This window comes from Panonychus citri, unplaced genomic scaffold (assembly GCF_014898815.1).
Source record: "Panonychus citri isolate SS breed McGregor unplaced genomic scaffold, ASM1489881v1 Contig00040, whole genome shotgun sequence".
NCBI classification, from domain to species: domain Eukaryota; kingdom Metazoa; phylum Arthropoda; class Arachnida; order Trombidiformes; family Tetranychidae; genus Panonychus; species Panonychus citri.
Genome location: NW_026515445.1, coordinates 495,283 through 518,868, shown reverse-complemented (window position 1 = coordinate 518,868; position 23,586 = coordinate 495,283). Strand labels below are relative to the sequence as shown.

At 29.3% G+C, this 23,586-nt stretch overlaps 1 protein-coding gene across 1 annotated transcript; it reads right to left on the bottom strand.

Moving 5' to 3' along the window:
* Positions 1–1,070: 1,070 nt before the first annotated feature.
* Positions 1,071–23,521, bottom strand: LOC128397821 (uncharacterized). The gene is made up of 4 exons (XM_053358580.1): positions 23,516–23,521; positions 22,973–23,428; positions 5,301–5,522; positions 1,071–2,769 (listed from the first exon to the last, which is right to left on the bottom strand). The coding sequence occupies exons 3-4, from the start codon at positions 5,461–5,463 to the stop codon at positions 1,853–1,855; spliced, it is 1,080 nt and encodes a 359-aa protein (XP_053214555.1). The 5' UTR covers positions 5,464–5,522; positions 22,973–23,428; positions 23,516–23,521; the 3' UTR covers positions 1,071–1,852.
* Between the last annotated feature and the right edge of the window lie 65 nt (positions 23,522–23,586).

The following is a 23,586-nucleotide window of genomic DNA, read 5'->3' as shown; positions in this document are numbered from 1 at the left end:
ATTAATTTGTCGAGAAATTATCTTCATGTTGATTGTTGAAGTGAATTTGAAATTAAATTTCTCAACAAACAAAGAAAACGGAAAATAATCAAGTCAATTTCTAATCTCATGGTGTTCATTACAATTGGAATCATGGAAAAGTCGAATCACTGGAAAAGGAAAAGAAAATTGGAAATTGTTGATTAGTATTCTGAAAAGCAAGTTAATTACTTCGCGTTTTATTTAATCACCAAATAGCGAGAGGAAAATTAAGTGAAACAAATGAATACAAACACCTTTTGGATCGTTTCTTGTAACATCAATTAATTTTATTTTTTTTTCTTTTTCATTTATTGCAGTTTATTTGTCGGATTGTTGTTGGTTTTTGATCAAAGAGAATTAATATTAAATTGGTAATTAAAGATTTTGTGCATCAATTTGAGAGAGAAAAAAAGGAGACAGACAGAAGGAGAGTAAAAGGGATAACTCCCTTTAAAGGAAACAAGAGAAAACAATCATAATCAAGAAGAAGAAGATAATCCAATTGATGATTAAGATTTCGCAGAGAATTAACCAGAACTGAATGAGAACAGACAAGAAGAAGAGTTTGGAAAATATTGATAGCCAAATTACAATGGAAAAGAACAGGAAAGACAGATGAAGAATTAATTGACAGGTATAATTAATTTGATAAGAAATGGCAATTAGATTTAGAGGGAATATGTATCGTTCTCAAGATTAATAGAAAAAAAGAGGTTTTGGTTTAGAACCGTTAAGATTAAAGAGAAGACCATATTCCACGGAGAGAGAGAGAGAGAGAAAAAGAGAGAGAAAAAGTTCACGAGAATGATGTTCGATATTCATCAAAGTACAAGAGCGATTAGAGAGAAAAAGGTGAAGGCGAAAAAAACATAGAACTTTGTACAATTGAGAGCCTTTGGCTCTTTCATCCGAAATTAGAATACGAATTAAGAATCATAATTAGAATTAGAATATTTTGATTTTTTTGTTGTTTCATTTTCTTTGCTTTTGTTGTTTCTCTTCTTGTATGTTAAGGGATTTGATGAGTTTTTGTGTTTTCACGCTGAAAATTGTGTTGATTTGAAAAGAAGATGATGATTATGATGCATTTTAATGCTAACAATTTGTTGAATGTTTTTTTTGTTCTTTTCCTTTGTGTTGATTGTGTTGACAAAATGAATATGATTAAATAACATGTTGATTGTTAACGATGAACTAACAAAGATCAATTCAAATTTTTAGATTTGATGACGATGAAGATGATGAAAAAAAAGGTTTCGAAACGTTTGAGCTTCGTGTTAAAGGTGTAAGGTCGTTGATTGCTTTTCTTTGTTTATAGTCAGTGACTTGGTCTGGTTAATATTTAATATTATCGATAATTAGTTAAATTATTTTGATTTTGAATTTTGTTTCCTTTTCCGTTTCTTTTGATTCGGGATTTCGGTCTTGGGTCAACCATTCGTCATATCGTTAATCTTATAATCTTATATTCATCTTTTGTCCATCGATTTCGTTGGTTGTTCACTTGGATTTGTTTCCATTGATCTTCAGAAGGAAATCTGTTGATTGTTGATGTTGAATTGGTGGATAGTGATGATGGATTAAGATTAACAATATGATTAAGGAAAGAGAGAGAATATAAAATCAAGATGAGAAGAGGAAAAGGAAGTTGAACAATTTGTTTGTTGTTTCGAAAAGGTGGAAGAAGAAGAGAGAAAAGAATAAGCAAAAAATTCTGAATTTTAAGCGGTAATTTGATTTTCTTTTTGTGTTTAATCCTAACGAATTTTGGATCACTAGTCTTTGATTTTGTTTGATTTGTTGATTTCTCTTTTGAAGAGATTACCACAGATCAATTTAATCTTTTACTGAGATTAATTGCACCCGAATTAGATCCTAAGAAGGAGTATAAAGATGTCGCGTGCTGGTGATTGTGATGATTAGTTGATTTGTGAAGAGTGTCGGCTAAATGAATGCTGACATTGTGATTTGTCCTATTGAAGTTAGCACAAGAATTGGGACTATTTCGGGCGCTAACGGGTTGATGGTGAGGTGAAAATGAGCTTTTGCCAGGAGAGACAGAGGAAGATGGGGATCGGATGATTCCAGTTGGACAGTTGATCGTTTGATATGGTGATTGGAGTGGACCACCAGTGGTCACCAAAGGAGAATAGGGATACGTTGGACAAAAAAGAGAAGAGGAAAATATGGTTGGCTGAGGAATCGCTGTAACGGAGGAGACTGAATATTCTGTTCCTGTGAGAGATAAAATTGACGAACACGCAGCGGCCGCGGCAGCAGCTGAGGTGAGAGAAGAAGATGCCGATGAGGAGGTAGATGAAATGGAAGAAGAGGCTGAAGATGATGATAAAGAGGAAGTATTGTTCGCTCCCTTGGTGCTTTTCGATAGCAAAGGAGTCGGGGTGAAGGTTAAAACGGTTCCTGTTCCTCCTCCGGGAATTCCTGTTGGTGGAGAGGTTAAAGTTCCAGGTCCAGTTAAAGGTGAACAAGAGGATATCAAGGGAGGCGGTAAATTGGTTGGTATTATAATAGTATTTGGACTTGTGGATAAACAAGTTAAACTCTGTGGAGAGAAATTCGTTGCCGAAGAAGATGATAAATGTCGAGGTCGATCAAGATTCAAACGTTCCGTAAATGATGGTGGACTTGACGGTCCAACGACTTCACTTGATTCTCCATGTAAACTATTGATTCCCCCAAGAATATTACAATTACGTCCTCGTTTCTTTTCCTCAATGAATCTGGCAACTAATTAGTGAACAAGATAGATTACAGAGAGAGAGAGAGAAGATAAAAAAAACAGAGACAATTAATCAACATGGAAAGAGATTGGATAAGATTACATGAGATTGGATCGAAAAGAGTTGAAACATTGTCATTGGAATCGAACACTTTTCAAGTCCAATTAACACATTGGAATTATTTCTTAAACCGATATTTGTATCTAATCTAAATTTTCTCTAATTGTTCACAAACACACGCAGAATTAACCTTCGTATTAAAAGTTAATTGTTCCAAGAAAAGGATTAACTAACCAACGAAACTTTAAAAGGTAAGATGATGATCTTTTCTTAATGTTGTCATTGTATTTCTTTCTCTCTCTCTCTCTCTCAATTTTCTCAATCTAATGAGTTAATCAACTTTTCTCCATCAATCTCATATATCTCTGTTCGCATTTATTACACAGAGACAATAATGGTTATGGAATTGTAATTATAATCGCAATCATTTCGTTTCATATTTCTCTCTGGTTCTTTTTCATTAACTACTCTCTCTCTCTCATTTACACATTAAGTGTCTTCTGTTTGTAGCTACTTGTGTTTATGTTTCTCCATTGGATTGAACACTCTAAATCTCCCAAGGTTATTTGTGAATTCTTGTTGCTGTGGCTGATATTTGAGAGATTTTGGTTTGATTCATTCTCGTCAATCAATCTATCCCTTTCTGTACTTATCATTCTGAACGGTTCATGACCTGTTAGTCTGGATATGATTATGATAAAGATGAAGATGATGAAGATGATGATGGTGAGGATGATACATTGATTCAAGGATATTCAAGAATTGGCAACATGAACAAGCAACTTAAACACATCGGATGAAACAAAAACCCAAATCATTTACAAGGTTAATCAGACTCAAGAATTTGGATTTGATTTTTTAAAAAAAGCAAAAAGGTTACCATTTAAATGAAACATTCGTTATCCCAATCAACTAATTTATACTTTTTCTTGTTTCTTTGTCTCTTTAGAGTCTCTTTTCTTGCTATTTCTGTTGATATTTACATTTGTCATTCCATTTTAATCAAGAGTCGATTTTCCTGAAACATTCATTCAATAAGTTCAATCTCAAGTTTTCTCTCTCCTTTTTATCTCTCATTTGGAACATTTGAGAGATTAAAGGAAGAAAAAGAGGAAAAAGAATCAGCAATCCACCAAAAGGAATGGAAATATGATCATTTTGGAGATAAAATTTTCAAATCTACATGAAGATAAACCAGAAAATTCAAGGAATTCTGATGATCCGTTTTTTTCTTCTTCTTCGTATCCAAACAACAGCAGAATTGCAAAGAATCATCAGCGAATTGTAAATTAATTTTACAGTTAATCAATCAACTTGTATCACGATAATTCAATCTAAATTCTGTTTCATCTTCTTCATCTCCTTTCAAATTGTGTATCATTGCATCGCCATTTTATTCTAACAATTTTTCTTATTTGTTTTTCATTTCATCCTCTTCTCTTCAATCGTGATTTATTTAACTAATCTGACGTTGGGTAACCAAAGAGTTTATCTCATCGTTATAATCTTCATATTATTCGGTATAATTTCAATGGAAACAGTGAGTTGGTGGTGATTCTATGGTTCTCAAATATATATCACTGGAGATCTTGAATTAACTTGAGAGAGAGAGAGAGAGAGAACGAGTGAGCAACTATTACACTTCTCTGACAAGAAAAAGAATCATCATTCATTAAATTATGCATTCATCTAAATGAGAGCCTCCAAGAAGATGGCGAAATGAAGAGCAAAGAAATATATATAAATATATAAGAAGAAAACGAGTTATAATCAGATAATTATCGCTGTTAAACAGATAAATCTACAAGTGGAACGTGAATGTTAATTAAGACAAACTGAAGAGGAAATTGAAATGAAATTAAATGATAAACGGTAAGATAACAAAGAAAAGGTAATGGATAAACATCAACATCTTCTCTTGGGCCATTAATCAAGTTACATTTGTCCAAATCAATATCGATTCTTTAATTTTCTTCTATATAATTAACTGATTGTCTTGTATTCTTGAAAAGTAGATGATAATGGAAACAAGGAGACAGAGAAAGGAAACAATTTAAAGTTTCAAAAATAAGACCACAAGTTAATGGAGAGACGAAGGAAACATTCAGGTAACCATCACCTTGTTGGTAAATTATGAGAAAATTACGATTGTTAAGGCTTTTCCTTCAACACAATTAACTAAATTTCTCTAAATAATAATGATAACATCATTAACCCTCTCTCTCTCTCCTTAGTTATCATGGGTTTCAAGTTAATCATCATCAACAGTCACAACATCATCATAATCATCTCCATAATTATTGCGATGATAATCACTGGCGAAAATACTTAGAGGAGAGAAAAACAATTTTCTCTCAATGAAAATTATTCTAATATCTTTATTAGTAGTTGTATTCACACTTATTGTATAGATACTGGAGTTTGTTTATGGATTGGAGGTTTAATTGTTGGGGTTAATTGTTAAGTGTTGCAACTTACCTGCTCGAAATTTTTTCTTCAATGAATCTGCATCGAAACCGTTTTTCTTTAGTAAAAAATTTAGAATTGAACTCAACAGTCTCTCCATTCGGCTTCCTTCAGGTCCTGGTTCTTTGGAGATTAAACATTTAAGATCACTTTTGTATTGACCGGCCAAAGCCATCACATCTCGGGGAGATGCCCGTCGATTAGAGCGATTTGATCGGCAATCTAAAGATGTATCTGATTGATTGTGAAAGAGAAAACAAGAAAACAAAATCAACAATCAATTAACGAAAAAACTTCAACAACTATATTGCAATATCCCGACTGTTCACCCCACCCCGATCTCGTTGCGTTAATCAATCACTTAATCAAGGTAAATTCATCATGGAAAATCAACAAGTCGAATAGTGGAAAAGTTAATTGTGAACATTGAGTTGATTGTTCAACAAGTTCCATCAGTCTCTCTCTCTCTCTTTCTTTGATATTTTGTATTCTAATTTACATACATGGCGTTGATTGTTAACAATTTAATAATTGTTCTTGTCCTTTCCCTGCCTCCCTCTCCCTCTCTCTCTCACTATTTCAACATGAAATTATTTAAATTAACACAGAAATAATTGGTTAATCAATCTTCTGTCATCTTGATTATCCACCTCAAGACAAAAATGAATTTTCATTAACCTTTGAAAATTGTGATTATTTCAACATGGTTTGCATGCTGAGAGTTAATTACAATTTCATGAGATGTCACTTAATTGGTTAATTGTTGGAAAACAATATCGATCTGAGAAAAAAAGTAAAAAAAAAATTGACAAAACAATTCAAATCTATTGATCAACAATCAAAATTGATGATACGATTAATTTAAAGTGTTGAATAAAAAAGACGAGAAAATTTTTCAATTATATTAACATAAATTGTCCTCAAGTTAATTTAAATTAATTCAGTTAATTTAAACAATAAAAATCATCTTGGATAATTAATTGTTATTATTTACATGAAAAATCAATTTAAATTGTGCAAGAAAAAAGTTGACACCCATTAATTAACTAACAGTAACTAAGACACTTGGCAAACAATTTATATATTCAAAGGCAATTAACAACTAAATCAATTGGCAATCTAATCAATGAGTAACAATTAATAAATATAACTAAAAAATGAACAATAAATTAAAACTTTAAATGGTTAATTAATTCAACAATAGTAACACAACAATTAAAGGGATAGGAAAACATTTTTCATGGTTGACAAACAATTAATCAATTGAGACACACAATGGAAAGCAATTAACATTTGAATCAAGATGATTAAGACATTTACTAACATTATTATGGTAACAAAATTAATTTTAATTGTGCAAAGAAAATCAAATAACAACAATCAAGTTAATTAACAACAAAGTGACAAAAACAAACAGACAAACTCAATTGTAGTAATGATTAAGATGAGAAAGAAAAAGGAAATTAAGAATTAAAATGAATAAGTTGACTTAATATACACACGAAACCAATTAAATTGTTAACAATTAAGGTAATAAGAGTAAGAAAATTAAGAAGATAATCAGTTAAATTATAATCGTTGAGAAGCTTTAATTGTGCAATTTAATTTCCAATAATTTTTCCTCTTGATTCCATTCCAATGAGATGATGATTTAGATCCAATTGGGAACCTGTTTATCAACTTACAGGTTTTAATCAGCAAATAATCAGCAATTAACTTATTGATTGGCACTCACATAGGTGAAGGTGAAAAGTTAAAATTAATGATATCTAACGATCACAATTAAATTAAATCAGAAAAAAAAACTGCGGACAATTTAACTTTAATAATAAGTTTGCGATGAAATTAGTTGGGAAACAAACTTTTGGAGAAAAGTTAATTGTCAACTAATTTGATTGATCGTAATGATTTAATCACAATCTCATCATCATACTCATCTTCCATCATAATCAATGTAATAAATTATGACAATTAACAATGAATAATTAAACAGGTAAAAGATAAATTAGAAGAAGGAGAAAAACAAAATCTAAATTAACTTAAAATAATTAAGGCAACAAATTAACTATCAAGTTAATGAAATCAACTGGAAGCAAAAATAATGATAAAACAAAGGAAACATGATTAAGTTAATTGTAAATTCATAAGGTTGACAAATGCAATTACTAATCAAATTGTTAACATTTTAATTGAGTCAATTTTTAAATACAAACAATTTAACATCTAAATACAAGGTAACCTCAAGATGACAAGGTTAACTTTTTAAATTGATTATAATTTATTGGTCATAATTAAAATCATAATCATAGTGACAATTTAATCATTATAATTGTCATATAGTAAAAAAAAAACTCCAAAAATATGATTAAGTCAATAACCTTTTAATTGTGAATGATTTAAACAACAACATGGACTAGAACTGACCAGATAAAAGACAAGGTTAATCACTGATTTAGTTAAATTGTTAACTCTGTTTATTACCGTGTAACCATATTGCTGACAAAAAACAACAACAACAATTAACTTTATTTAAAATTGAGATTAAATTGTTAATCATATTGAAATGAAATAGTGAAAATCTTACTCACTAATTAGTCTCGTTAATGTCATAATTAAAATTGATAAAAAAAAACATAAAGACTTATAATTTAATCCTGTTGATAATAGTAAGAGGAGAGTGAGAGAGAATGAGAAAATGTATTATTACAATAAAGACACGATAAAGATGCTAATGATGATAAATTTGAAGATGATGATGTAGTTGATGAAGATGATAAAGGTGATGAGGATGCTGAGTTGATTCTGAATATATAGATCTCATTTCAACGAATTTGTAAACCTCAAAGACTCTATATTATTAACTTTTATTTTTCATCATTTAGGCTGATTGTTTATCATCCTCATCCTCATCATCTTCATCTTTATCCTCATCATCTTCATCTTTATCCTCATCATCTTCACCTTAATAACAATAAGATGAGGATGAGGATGAGGATGAGGATGAGATTCATTGATATAAATAATCAACAGAATAAGAAATAACTCCCTGATCTGTTACTGGGAATGAATTCCGATTCTTAATCATAATTAATATCATTTCAATTTATCTTTTATACCAAATGATAAATATAAAAGATTAATTTAACTTGTTCATTTTTGTTATAACAATTAAGTTAATCAGTTGATTAACAACAAGGCAACAAAATCAATCTCAATAATCAAATTAAATGAGTATTCAATTCATTTGTCTGGTTTCAATAAACTTTCAAACTAACCAATAGTTGATTAATTCAAGGACATCATGTACTTAATTGTTGATTCTTAAATATATTAACCACATCATCATTCATATTATAAGTTACAATTAGTTAATCAAAGATAATCAAAGGTTCAACTATTCAATTTGATTGCAGACAGACAAGGAAGTGTCAATGAAAAGATATTGATTTTTTTTAACTAATTACAAGATAAGTTGAGGTTAATTAAGTTACTTAAATTCAGACAACAAAGTTAGATATTAGTTAAATTGAATCAATCAACAGTTTCAATTAGGATTTTTACAATTTACTAATAAAACTGATTATTGATTAGATGTTAAACTGATTGTTCAATATTGATTAGCTGATAATCAGTAAAAAAAGTTGAGAGTCTCTCCCATTGAAGTGAAAAAAAAAAATCAAATCAATGTTGATTGTTACTCTTAACAATCAATGTTAACAAACAATTTGTATTAATGATAATTTAACTTCCCGTCAACATTGAAAATGATTAAATGATTTAAATTATTGATTATCAGTACAAAGGTAAAGCAAAAAAAACAAAATTTTTACAATAATAACAATTAAAGTGAATGGATCATTTAAATTGATTAGTAAATAAATAATTAATTAATGGTGAAAATAGAGAGTGAATGAAAAAAAAGGAGTTACCGTTATTATGATAATCAATTTAATTTGATATTGTCAACGGTTAATTGATTAAATTATTATTAACTTAATACCTAAATTGTGTTAAAGTTAAACTTGATTTAGTGAGTTAATTTTGTAAATTAAAAGGACTCACAATTTAAAGTGTCTTTCCAACAATCAACCAATAACAATAATAATACTTAAAACTCATTTTATCATTTTATGTATTAATTGTTTCCCAGTGAATAACAAAAAGGGAGAAAAGGGTTAAATTACACAAGAAAAGTGAGCGAGTGAGAGAGAGAGAGAGAGAGAGAGAGAGAGAGAGAGAGATGTGGAATTGATGAGGATGGAGAAAAAGGATAACTAGTAAAAGAAAAATGAGTTCAAGTAGAGAAGATGAAGATAAAAAAGAGAAGAGGTCATTAGGATAAATTGCGAGTAAGTGCAACAATCTACTTGAATAAAGTGATTAAAATAATTTAAATTGTGAGAGAGAACGAGAGAGCTGAATAGTAAATTAATGGGCTTACGAGTCTATTGGTGGACATTATACAATTTAAATATTGATTTTGTTAAATTGTCTCCCAACAGAGAGACACAATTCACATTAATCTCATACGAAACTTTTCCCAAAGAGTTTTGATTGAATGAGTGAGTAAAAAAGAGAGAGAGAGAAAGAGAGAAATTAACATTATCATTGAATCAGTGGAAGAGAAAACAAAATATAAAACAAATAGAATTTATATCTTGTACTTTTCGTTAAAATGTAAGTAATTAGTTAATTTAGTCAAGAGAGAGAGAGAAAAGAAGTTCAATTGAAATTCTGCAATTCAACAGGTTGATCATGAGAAAATGTTCATCATCATCATCATGTTCATGTACCACACCCTTTTCTATCAATTGATCAACAATTTGTTATCAGAATGCAAATAAAAAGCGCAAGAAAAACTATCATCAGCTGAGATGAATGTTGTAAATGGTGACAATTAAACCAATTAACTTTACTACGACAACTACTATGTTACTTAGAGATAAATTGTCAGTTTGATTAAAAGCCATTGAACATCAACCAACACACAAGTGATGATGATGATGATGATGATGATAGTAGAAAACTTGATTACACATTAAAAGAGTGAAGGAGGTGGATGAGTGATTTTCCATCACACCACAGATCATCTCAATCCAAGCCAATAAACGATAGCAACGAATAGTGAATGAGACTGATAAGCGATAATAATAATATACCCTGAGGGTTTACGCCCAAATATTCAAAATTGTCTCTTATATAACTTGTTGATTAAATTGTGGTTTAATTGTCACACATTAAACAAGATATATTGATACAGAAGAAAGAGATTGTAGTTACCATTGTGGAAAACAAGTCAAGAGTTACTAACAATGGGTTGTCACCATGTTGTTAGAATAGAATCAAAATAATAGGCAATTCGAAGAGCAGAAAAAGAAAAATAATGTGCCAATTTGAGAGAGAATCAGATAGAGACACAATTTAGAATATAATTCAATTGTCACACGTTTGACATCACACTTTTAATTATATATTCATCACCCATAATAACGAATGACAAATTAATTAACATCACTGACTTGAGGTTAATTAATAGTTAACCAAAAAGATAGAGAGAGAGAGGAAAAGCTATAGAGAATATAAAAAAAAAACGAAAGAGAAAACAAACTTATTCAAATTCTAAGGTGAAATTGTCACCACGGATCAGCTGATCGGTTTAATCTTATTCCATGATTATCATTTGTGTCTGTTGTTTGTGGTCAAGAGTTTTGGTTAATCCTTTTCCCTTTTCTTTGGTCTAAACTTTGTTAATTGTTTCGAATCGATTTAGATTGTTGGTCAGTTGGTCGAACACTTAACTGACCATGCGAATAGTTGATGATATTGATATTCTTTTTCAGAATAATCGAACAAGAGAGAGAGAGAGAGAGAGACAAATAAGAGAAGAAAATTGTGTTCGATGTTCTAAAACTCAATATTCCAAAAGATAAACTTTTCTTTTCTTGTTGAGAAGTTTTTTTTTCTCTTCTCAGAGGAAACACTTTCATCGCGAGAAAAGAAGATAAATTAAAATTAATTAGTTTTTTTTTCTTCTCTTTTACAATCTTGGTAATTATTAGAATTGTGATTATTTATACTTAAATTACGATTCTCATCCAAAAACGAGAAGATGAAATTAGTTATTATTGTGCAATTGTTCAGAGTAACTACAAAAGGAGTAAAAAAAAGGTTATGTTATTTTGTGTGATATGTTTTGGGTCATAAACTTAAAATGGCCTCAACATCATTTACTATTTCGCCATCATCATCCTCATCATCATCCTCATCTTTATCTTAGTTAACTCTTTCTCTCTCATCATCTTATCCAAATATCATATATCATTTGTTACTATGGTAATAATATTGAAGAGAAACAGTGAGAGAGAGAGAGAAAGGATTCATCTCTCTCTCTCTTCCTTTGTCTTAGTCTCTCTTTCTATCATCTTTATCATCTCTTTCTTCTCTTTCTTTCCTCTCTTTCCTCATCTTCCTCATCTTCCACTTCTGTTTCCTCCATTTGTTTCTCAAGTTCTTTTCATCTGGTTGATCGCAACTTTTTTACTTTATTATTTTACAGATGAATAGTTAGTTACATGATTACTGTTCCATGATCTCGTTTTTGACATTATTCCAAACATACATAACCCACAACATACACAAAGAGGAAAAACAATTTACTAAATTGTACAAAAGTAAACACAATTAAATATTCTCATGATAATTTGTAATTTAGTGTTAAATCACACTAACCAAATCTATTATCATCATAGTGTTGATTGTTTTTCTGGTTTGTTTGATGGAACCAATCAAATTTTCAATATTTTAATTGTTCAAGTCAAAATTTAAGTTTTCTCTCCAATTATTTGTGATCAATTTACAATAATTAATAGATTCTCGCAATCTTAATTGTTAAGGGTCAATAAACGATCACCAATTAAGATGAACACACATATCAACAAATTAACCAATTAACTTTTTCATCCTCCTCTTTAATTTAGTTAACAATCAGCAATTATTATAATCAGAGAGGGAAAATTATCCAAACATCAATAAATTAAATCAACTAATAATCAAGACTTGAATCTAATCAAGTTTTTCAATTAGCTAATTGTAGGCCAGTTATAGTTAATTGTGATATTTCAATTGGAAAATAGTAACAACATCATCATTATAATTAACGTTAATTATCAGGTTAATATCAAATTGATTGGTATAGATGCTAATTCATATATACGAAATAAATTATTTATGATTAAATTAACAATTTAACCACAATTTTCTCATTAACAGATAAGAATCTTATTCACACCTTAAAACAGTAAATAATCATCATGATAATAAATTATTAAGTAGTAAATCATAATCATAATCAGGTCAAGTATTGAGAGAAATTAACATTTAATTCAATCTATTAATCTTCAACATAACGCCAACAACAAAATTAGATAATCACGATTAAGTTAATCATATTAAGAGAGAGAGAGAGAAAATCACAAATAATCATCTTATTACAATCATGATAATTATCATTATCAAGAATCATATTAATATAAGACAATAATCAATAGAAAGCAATTTAAATCAATATTAATTTGATAATCATTGTGATCACCATTAAAATGCTAACTAATCATCAAGTTTATATGGATTATTACATTTGTATAAATGAAATAATTGATTAAATTGAGATGATTAAGGGACAGGACACACACAGAATTCAATTAGTAAATACTAACAAGTGAGTAGTATTTTAATTTATCCATATTAATGTCTTTTTTTTTTGCTTCTTTCAAGCAATTAGTTAGTTTAGTTGATTAGTTGATTAACCCTTTTGGTTAATATTATATATATATGAGAATTGCAAGAGAGAAAAAAAGTATTTTCAGTTGATTCTCCATGTTGATTACTTCAAATCCATTGAATAGATAATCTGAACTGGAAAAGAGAGAGAGAGAGAATCAGAAAAAGGATTAACATGGAAAAGGTTTCAAGTACCTTTTCCATGACTATTACCTAGTCATTTTTATTACTATTATCTTGATTTAATAAATGTATGAACACATCTATCTCTCTATTGTAGACATCAAGCAGAGTCTCTCGTTTTGTTAATCAATTCAATTCAATTGAATTAGAAAAGGAGAGACTCTTAAAGTAATAATATAATGTTAATGTTGGCAAAAAAAGGATAAGCATCAACAAGTAGGTAACAAAAAAAAAACAGCAACAAAAATCAACATACGGAAAAGAGAGAGACACATATGAGAGGATAGATGAGATTTTGGTGTTTTTTTGTTGTTCGTTGAGCTTTTTGTCTACACACACTAACCAGTTATTAGTTATTAATTGTAATTCTGCCTCTACCTGTGGTGATTAATTAGAGGAATTAAATTAATCATGAGGTAGGAACAAATACAACAGCAGACAAATTTAATTACAAGAGGGAAGGTGGATGATAAATGGAGGCAGTGACAAGTTGTTGAAGAACAAGATGAGAGAGAGAGAGAAGAGAAAAAAGCAAAGAGAAAAAAAGAGAAACATTTACTTATTAGTTTAAAGGCCTAACCCTTTTTTTCTGATTCTTTTTTCTAGTTACATTGATCACTGAATTTCGATACAATTAACTGATATTATTAATCAAAATAAAAGAACAATATTGAGGTAAAGAGAGAGAGAGAGAGAGAGAGACAGTTGATTGATTGAAGGAAAATTAGATTCACAATTAAAAATTAAGAATCAAATGTAAAGAGTTGACTTTTTGTTACCAACGAGAGGAAAATAATAATAATCCCACCTGATGCTCATTTCGATTAATTGATTAATCAATTAATCGATAATCGTTTGTTAATTATTCGTATTTTCTGTTTTGTTGATTTAAATTGTTGCAGAAAATTTTTAAAAAGGGTAACACAATTAATGAACAATCAATTTAATTGTGTTTATAAGAGAAAATTGAAACTTATATGAAATTCATGCTGATAATCAGTACACACTGATTGTTACCTTGACCATGAATACAATTGATTGAAGATTGTAAGTTAATTAGCAACAATAAAAAAAAAGAGTTGAGATAATTGAAGGTTTATTAATTGAAGGATTAACATCCAATCATTTTAATAATCAAGGTCATCAATTTAATCGTCTAATCAAGGATATCCAAATCATCTTAATCATCAACACAAGAAACGAGATTGATTGAGTGTAGAAACCAAGAAATTAATAGTGGAAAAAAAGTCCATTGAGAATGTTGATCAATTGTAATTTACTCGATAATTAAGTTACATAGATTAACGAGTATATTTAGTTAATTGTTGGAAAATTGAATTGGATTAACCTTTTCTCTATCTGTCTTCTTGTATTGATAATCATTATCGTTAATAATCAATGATAATTATGTTGATTAATCAATAAAAATTGTTGTTCCTTTTTTTTCTTGAAATAGGAAAACATAATTAACAAAAAGGGTAAACCATTAGGACCAACAATTAACTTAATTAACAGTTTTTAATTCAAGTTAATCTTTTCCTCTTCTACCTTTAACATGATGATGATGTTGGGTGAGAAATTAAGATTATCATTAATTACAATTACCAAATTAAATTGTGATTTGCATGATAATTAAACATTATCAACAATTGAAACCAATCATAATAATCTAACTCTTTGAAACCTAATTAACATGAGACAATTTAAAAACAAGTGACACAATCAATCAATCAACAACACGTGATTAAATACAATTTAATAATAAATTGAAAACAATTATAATCAATGATTTCAAATTGCATATTATTATAATTATAATTAACCATTAATTATAAGCGTAACCATCATCATCATAATCGTAATCATCCTCATCTTCATCATCATCAATTAATTGTTGATTGATATTAAATTTTATTGTTTATCTAAATTGTTCACATTGGAAACAAAGTTTTCGATTTACTAACAAAAAATTAGTAAATTAGTTAATAGCAATTAAGCAAAGAAAAACAAAATTTACTACTTATCATTGGAACTGATTAATTAACCAACAGTTTGATACAATGTTGATGTTGTTTAAATGTCGTTGTTATCTAATTGTAGTACAATAATTGAAATAAATTGCTGAAATTAATCAAACTTTTCATGGGACAGAGTTAATGGTTTAGTGAAGAAGTGAGAAAAAAAAGTTGTCTAATTAACTAATTGTTTGTTGAATTTTAACCATTGCTGACGAAAAAAAACGTTTATTAACGTTGGAGAAAAACAAGTTTCTAATTATCATTACCAACGATCTTAATTTGAATAATTTACTGACAACAATTAACGTAACAAACTTTTTTCTAAATGTATTTAGTTTCGCTTTCGTTAGTTTAACGTTAGGAATTTTTAAATCATTTAGATTAAAATTGTTAGATTGTGATAGCTAATTGTGATCATCATCATGATTAGGTATGAATGGTAATCATGAAAAACTAATTGTGATTAACATAACGATAATTGTGCTACTACTGTAATCACTTTAATCATAATTACAATCATAATTTTAAGGATCATAAAATTTAACAAGGAAACTAACTAACAATGAATGATTTCAATGGTTTTTTTTTACTTAATCAACTAGTTAAAAGTAATTTATTAACATGATTAAAGGTATTGCTAATTGTTGTTACTATTTAAGTCATTTGGCTGCTTCTCAATTTGATTAACTTGGTTTAATTTAATCAATCAATCAAATTTGTGATCATTTAATTGTGATGAAGCGGCCACCAGATTCAACAATCAATTGATTATAACTTTTATTGGGAATTATTTATTATATTTATTATTTTTTTTTCGTACTTTCAATTAGCTGATTAGTTAATTGTGATCATGTTGAAGTAATCAAGGTGATTAAAAAAGTTTAGATTCACTTTGAAATTAGATTGATTAGTTTTGATTGTAACTGAGATAAGATGATTTGATCAGGCTGATTGCTATCATCATCAAAGATTAATTGAAAAAAAATCTTTTAATTGTAACCTGATAGTTGTGAGCTCGTCTCTTCCTTGTAGTCAATTAATCACAATTTAATCTGATTGTTGTTTATACTAATGATTTAAAAGTGATATTTACTGTGTTGTCAATTGTTTCACATTTTCAACAATTAGTGAGACAATTTAAAAAACCTAAAAAAAATGAAAGGATTCAACTAATTACAGGTATGAATTAGATAATTGAAATAAATAACAACAATTAACAATCAGTAAATTATCATTATACAATTGTGGAAGTGGTAAAAATGATCTGGGACAATTTAATTCAATCAACAAGACCTTAGGTAGAGTTTGAAACTGAAAAGTTCATTAAACCAGTGACAACAATCAAGATAATCAAGTTGCAATAATTACCAGTTGATCATAATTATTTCACCACAACTGCAATTACAATTAAAATGATTAACACACTGTTAATACAAAAGGGAATCCCAGTAAAGATAAAAGAGTTAAGTTAATTGTAACAATCAAGAAAAAATTAAGTTGTAGAAGGATAAAAAAAAAGAAATTGCAATTGATTAAAACTTTTTTTTTTCTTCGCTAACAATTAACTTAATTTGTCCAATCAAGTGAAAACCACGGAAACAAAATGGATTCTAGTTGATTGGACATGAGAGCGAAAAAAAAAATAAACATAATGATTGACCAATCAAGTTAATTGTTACCTAACAATTAAAAGCAACAAGAACCACGAACATGCTGTTAATCATTGTGTTTGTTAATAGTAATTAACAAACAATAATAATTAAGTTATTCATAAATAATGATAACTTTTTTTTATTGGAACTTTTTATTTATCCAATTCAATTGAATCACGCAATTGGAAATCATTTAACCTTGTTAATCAATAATTATCATTGCAATGATAATAACTGTTATCAAATGATGATGAACAATTTAAATTATGGTTATTAAACTGTCTTCCAAGCTAAATGTTAACAATGAATCATTACAATTAGTTAATTAAAGTTAGTTTATCTTCTTGGGTGATTGGGTGATAAATTAAGAGTAGTTACCAAAGTTGCAAGTTAAATTAATAGTAGAGGAAAAATTTTCTTCGCTATGTTTTCTGTTGTGTAACAGAGTGTTAATTGTTTCTTGATTGTCTCCAATTGTTGATTGGAGACAATTCGTATCAATTGGTCTCTCTCATTCAGTCAAATCGATTTCCATTCATAAATTCAGAAAATAAATCCGATAATCATCATTATAACCTCTCAATTGGCTGTCCATTAGTTTTACCTATGGACTGTGATGTGACTTGAGTGGTTAATAACAATAATGATAATCTTTTACCAATAACAATTAATAAGCCAACCGTAAACGAGAAAAAGTAATTAAAATTTATGCCAATGAGATGTTGATGTTGTTCTTGTGTATCTACAGTCTCAGAAACAAAAGATATGAGACAAAGAGACACATGGAAAGAGAGAGATGATAAAGTTAATTGTTGACAATGAAATTGTCTTTAATTGTTATTTTTATATCTTTCTTTTTTTCCCTCTGAGTTTTGTGTCTATTAGTCTCTCTCTCATGTTTTTCTTAATTGTTCCATCAATGTTGGATATTACAATTTCCATGTTGAATCAATCGACAATTAGCCCAATACATACAACAGGTAGCTCTTTTTTTCTTATGTATTTAATTACTCTATTACATGATAATGAGTTGATTGGTATCAATTCAATTCAATTCAATCCTTTTTTTTTGTTCAGCAACATAATCAAACTTTGGTCAATAAACTAAGTGTTCCCACTGTTGTAATTTAGTGTTAATCAGCATCATTATCGTCAAGAATACAACAAAAAAAAGGTCAACGATTAAGGTCTAACATGACATTATATATACACCCTATATCTTTACCCTGCAATATAATAATCAGAATCTACATGAGATGATTAGAAACTAATTTAAGAGTAACATATATTATATGGAAGGAGATGAGAAACAGGAAAAATAAGTCAATCATTTTGCTAATAGATTTCCCAACTTTCTATTACTATTACAAATAAGTTGCCACTTCATTTGGATGGTTAATGTCTTAATGTTTAACAAAATCTTAAATATATATGATAGTTTTTTTGTATTCCAAGAAAAAAATGAAAGGAAAACATAGTTGAGAAAAGGAGAGACTTAGAAATCAATTAGATGTGGTTGAGAAAGTTGTTAATGATGAAAAGTAACCAACACTCCAATTAGACTTCATCAGAAATGGTGCTTTTTTTGCTACATACAACAGAAAGTTAATTCTTCGCGCATTGATGATTAAAATTTGATTGAGATTTGAAAGATGAACAACAACGATTTTAGAGCGATAATCGTAAGTGTGAAGGATACAAGAAAAAAAGAGAATCAAATTTTCAAGAGAAAAGGTGAAAAAAAATAAGGTTCAGATCAGAATTATCATCATCTCGATGATGATGTTGATGATGAAAAGTTAACACTAAACTTCTAGAACGTAGGTTTAAGTTTATTCAAAAGATTCTGAGACGATGATGATTATCAACATTTCTTAGACTTAAGTTTTAACCACAGGATGTTCAGTGACATTAATTGGTTGTAAATTAAGATTATTACTTTTCCTCACTCATCCCTGATAATAATAATCATGATGATAATAATGGGACAACAATAAAGTACAGTCAGAAAAGAGTGGGAAAGAGGGAGGAAGATGATGGTGAGGGAGAGAGTTGGAAATGATGAAGATGATCAAGTTGATGAAGAAGAAGATGAAGATGATGATGATGATGAAGATGAGGGGCTACAAGTGTTTACGATGCTGAACAGAGCCTAAATAAGGAGAGGATAATAATCATAATCATAATAATAACAATGATCATCATGATCATGATCATGATGATAAGGGAGATTCTAATGTGAGCTATTAAAATAGTGAGTAAATGTGTATATGTGTGAGTGAGAGAGAGAGAGAGAGAAAGAGTTGAATATAAAATACTAATATAATAATAAGAGGAGGGAGTTAATAGTAAAAACATTTTGACAGAATTTATTGTAGACATAATACTGAGAATCTATTGGTATTTTATGCAATTTCATGTTAGGAATTAACGAGAGAATTGCAAAACAGTTTTTTCTTTTATTCTCATCAGCAGCATCTTCATCTCTCTCTCTCTCTCTCTCTCTCTCTCTCTCTCTCTCTCTCTCTCTCTCTCTCTCTCTTTTATCTCTTCAATGAAGATGAGTATTTGATGAAAGAACGGTTGTTTCAGATGAAGAGGAGAAAGAAGAAGAAGAAAAATGATCATGATGAAAAGTTCTGAACAAAGTTGAGGAATCAACATGTTGTGGTTATAATCACCATCAGCATTCCTATTGTTTTAGATGAATAAAAAAACAACAGTAATTTTATCATCATTATATATATTATCTAATAAGCATTGGTAACAATAATGATCATCATCATTTTCATCAGGATGATTATAATAATAGTAAATATATTGTACAACTTTGTTCATCTTTCATCTTCCTACTTCGCCTCGATTCCTACTAATTCAACATTTTTCACCATAAAATATTTCACATTTCATGAATAACTTTGCAATAAAAACATGAATTACATGAAATATATATTTATATGTATGATATATGTGATATGTTTTATATGTTTATGTGTTTTCCTTTTGTTTTAAACCCTCGATATCAAAGTTGAATAATAATTTTCTATCATTGAAAATGAGATGATTGGGATGGGTGATGATGGTGGTTGAGAGAGAGAGAGAGAGAGAGAGAGAGAGAGAGAGAGAGAGAGAGAGAGAGAGAGAGAGAGAGAGCTCAATTATTTCCAAGTTGAATGCTTATCATATTAGATATTATAATAAATAGTAATAATTCAATATAATGTAATAAAGGAAAAGAAGTTGGAAAATGTTTGAATGAGAAAAAGAGAGAGAGAGAGAAAAGAAAGAGAAGATATTACAACTCTACAACAGGGAATCTCTATCCCAAGCCTATATTTTATCAAATTGCTATCGAGTCGAGTCAACTCGAGGGGTGGGTTCTATTTATAGGGAAACGGAAACACAGACAGGAAATACAAGACAGACAGACAGGGTGGAAGAGAGAGAGAGTGAGAAATATAAACAACAAGAAAGAGTTAAGAGGAAAAGATGATGATGATGATGATAAACAATAATAATATCGAGACAAGGTGATGAAAAATTATTATTATCAAGTTTATATTTGATAATATCGTTAGATTATTGTTGGTTAATTAAACATAAACAATTGTAATATTAGTTAGTTAATTAGGATAAACGGTTGTTGTGTTGATGTTTTATCAAGCGAGAGTAATTGATTACAATCAAATTTGATGATTGTGAGTCTTGAGATTGTCGGTGGTCAAGTTTAATTTGTTAACTACAATATTAATTAGATAATCAAGGAAGAAGAAAAAAGAAATTAAAAACTATCACATGTTATAACAATTTCCATAGGAAATTATCATGATGATAAACAGAGAAAAAGTGAAATGTTGTTATTTGTTTTTCTCAATATTTGATCAATATTAATTTAAAGTTTGAAGGTTGATTCAGTTTAAATTGTTAACAATGAATATTGACCCTTACAATCAATAAATTTTTCTACTAGACTTTAATATCTTTATATTGTCCAGGGGAAAATATTAACAAGTAATAACAACATTAATCAATCAGATTGGATCAAAGTAGAAGAAAAAAAAAATACTAAACTATCAAGACACAGAAAAAGAAACTGATTAACTTAAAAGCCAATGAAAAGTATAAGTGATTTAGATGATGAGACAGAGAGTGAGAGAGAAGAGAGAGAGAGAGAGAGAGAGAGAGAGAGAGAAATATCAACATCGATATCATCATGATCATCATGGAGAAACTTTTCCATCCTTAGTTTTTTATAACTAACTCATCTTCATCTTCATCTTCATCTTAACAATTTTATATTAGATTTTTTTTCTTGGTGTTTTATTTACATAAAAAAACTTGCTTATCCCCTGGGGTAACCCTAATATAATGATATTAATAGATAAAACAAATAGTAGTCGCTGATGATGATGATGACCTTGCTGATTTAATCAATTTGATTTTACAATTTCTTAACTCGATTAGCTTGGACTGAGAGAGAGAGAGAGCAGAGAGAATACACTTTTTACCTTTTTTCCTTTACTATTAAATCAAATTTACCCCATTCTGTGCAAGGGTAACCAGTATTTAACGCAACAGTTAAAACACATGACCCAACACTTGATAAGGTAAGATGAGAGATGATAATAAAGAAAATCATAGTTACTTTCATCATGATTTATACACAGTTAATAACGTATATTCAGTTGAACGTTTCACTATCTCTCTGTGTGTTTAAATACGTTAATTGTTGGTTTAACCCTTTTCTCTCTCTCTCTCTCTCTCTCTCTCTACCAAGGTGAATCTTAAGCCATTTCTTTACTATCTCGTAAGAAAATATTATATATGAGATATACATAAATCCTCCTTCGGCAACGCCTTCGGATTAAATCTCGTAAAAAAAGCAACTTGATGAATTGTTTAAATAATACTTACATAAATGTATATACTTATTTAATAATAGTTTCTAATACTTTTTTTTTGCTAGTTAGTTAGTTGGTTGATTGTTGTAGTTATAAAATCAAAAAGTGGAAAAATGATAAAACTATTGGTTAACTTTAATTTGCAATAGTAAACTAGATAACGATGGTGATGATGATGATGATGAGCATCATCATCGAGTCTGATTTAAATTGCAAAGTACAAAATGATAAGCAAAGAAAAAAGAAGAAGAAAAAAAATCGTAAAGTAAATCAGTCAATCATGTAATAGATTTTATTTCATTCAATTGATTCTATTATCGAGATGCTTGTTGCTTCTCTTATATTATCGACAAGAGAGAAAGAGAGCAAGAAAAAGTTATGCGATTAACGTTAATTACTAGTAGACATTAAAGGGATAGAAGAATCAAAGTTAATCCTGGAAACAATTTAGAAACAAAATATAATTGCTGTTAATCATCTTCATTGAGTGATGATCAATTGTTGATCAATTTACTAGTAATGCCATCCGTTAATAGGAAAAAGAGTTACTTTTCTCATTCCAAGCTAATAGATCATTAACTTTACATGAGGTCTCTGACTCTTTACTTTTTTCTTCTTCTTTTTTGCCTTTTCTGCTGAAGTGGTTTCATGATTTTTAATAACTATTGGTAGCAATCGATAGCTATGAGATAATTTACAACAATCAGCAACACACAGCACAGAGTGAAGATTCAATTTGTTAACTCGTATGTCTGAATGTAAGTCAGTCAAGTAACGGCATCGACTGGGGGATAAGACAAGTTTCAACAGTCGGCCTGCGGCCTGAGAACTGAAAAGCATGGAAAAGATTTTCAGTTTACCTTAATTAAGTTAAAAAGTTAGCAAGAAGTTAATACATATAAGAGATTTAACTGTAGGGTTTTTAACCTCAGGTTAACTTTGGTCAAAGAAAAAAGAGAAGAAGACGAACTGAAAGACGATTAAATTGGATAAGAGAGAGAGAGAGAGAGAGAGAGAGAGAGAGAGAGAGAGAGAGAGAGAGAGAGAGAGAGAGAGAGACTGATAGAAGATGGAGAGAAAATAAGTTGAAAAAAGAAAAGAATAAAATAAAATGGAAAAGTGGAAAATGTAAATTGTTCAGTTCAACTAACCACGTTTGACTTTTTTTCCTCGTAATGTTTTCCCTTTGTCGATGAGCTTACAGTTAACACAATTACAGAAACGCCGTTTACATTGATCCTTGTGGTTTTTAACTGGAAAATATTGACCGTGGATTTTGCATTTTGCACAAAAAGGGATTGTCTTTTTGTCGGGATCTCTGAATTGAGTTCTGTCTGTCGCCGAAGATGGTGAAGTTGAGTATTGGGATAAGCCACCGATTCCATTGAAATCACTGTCTCCTTCACCATCACCATCACCGTCAATACTGTAATTATCTACTTCTACATTTAGTTGCACTACAGTTTCATCACTATTACATTCAGTGTTTGTTATATTTGTTATACCATCATTTGTGTTGTTATTTATACTATTTTTTATGTTGCTCCTGTTGCTGTTGATGTTGTTGTTGTTGTTGTTGATGTTTGTTGAGATGGTTGTTGCACTAGCTGAAATATGATCAAGTTTGGGTGCGAGTATAAAGTCAATTGTAAAATTCTTCTTAATCATTGAGATTTGATTAGTGTTGATGTTACCTTGGCTTTAAGGTTTTTCTTTCTCCTTCTTGCTCTTCTTCTTCTTCTTCTTCTTCTTCTTCTGGAAGCGT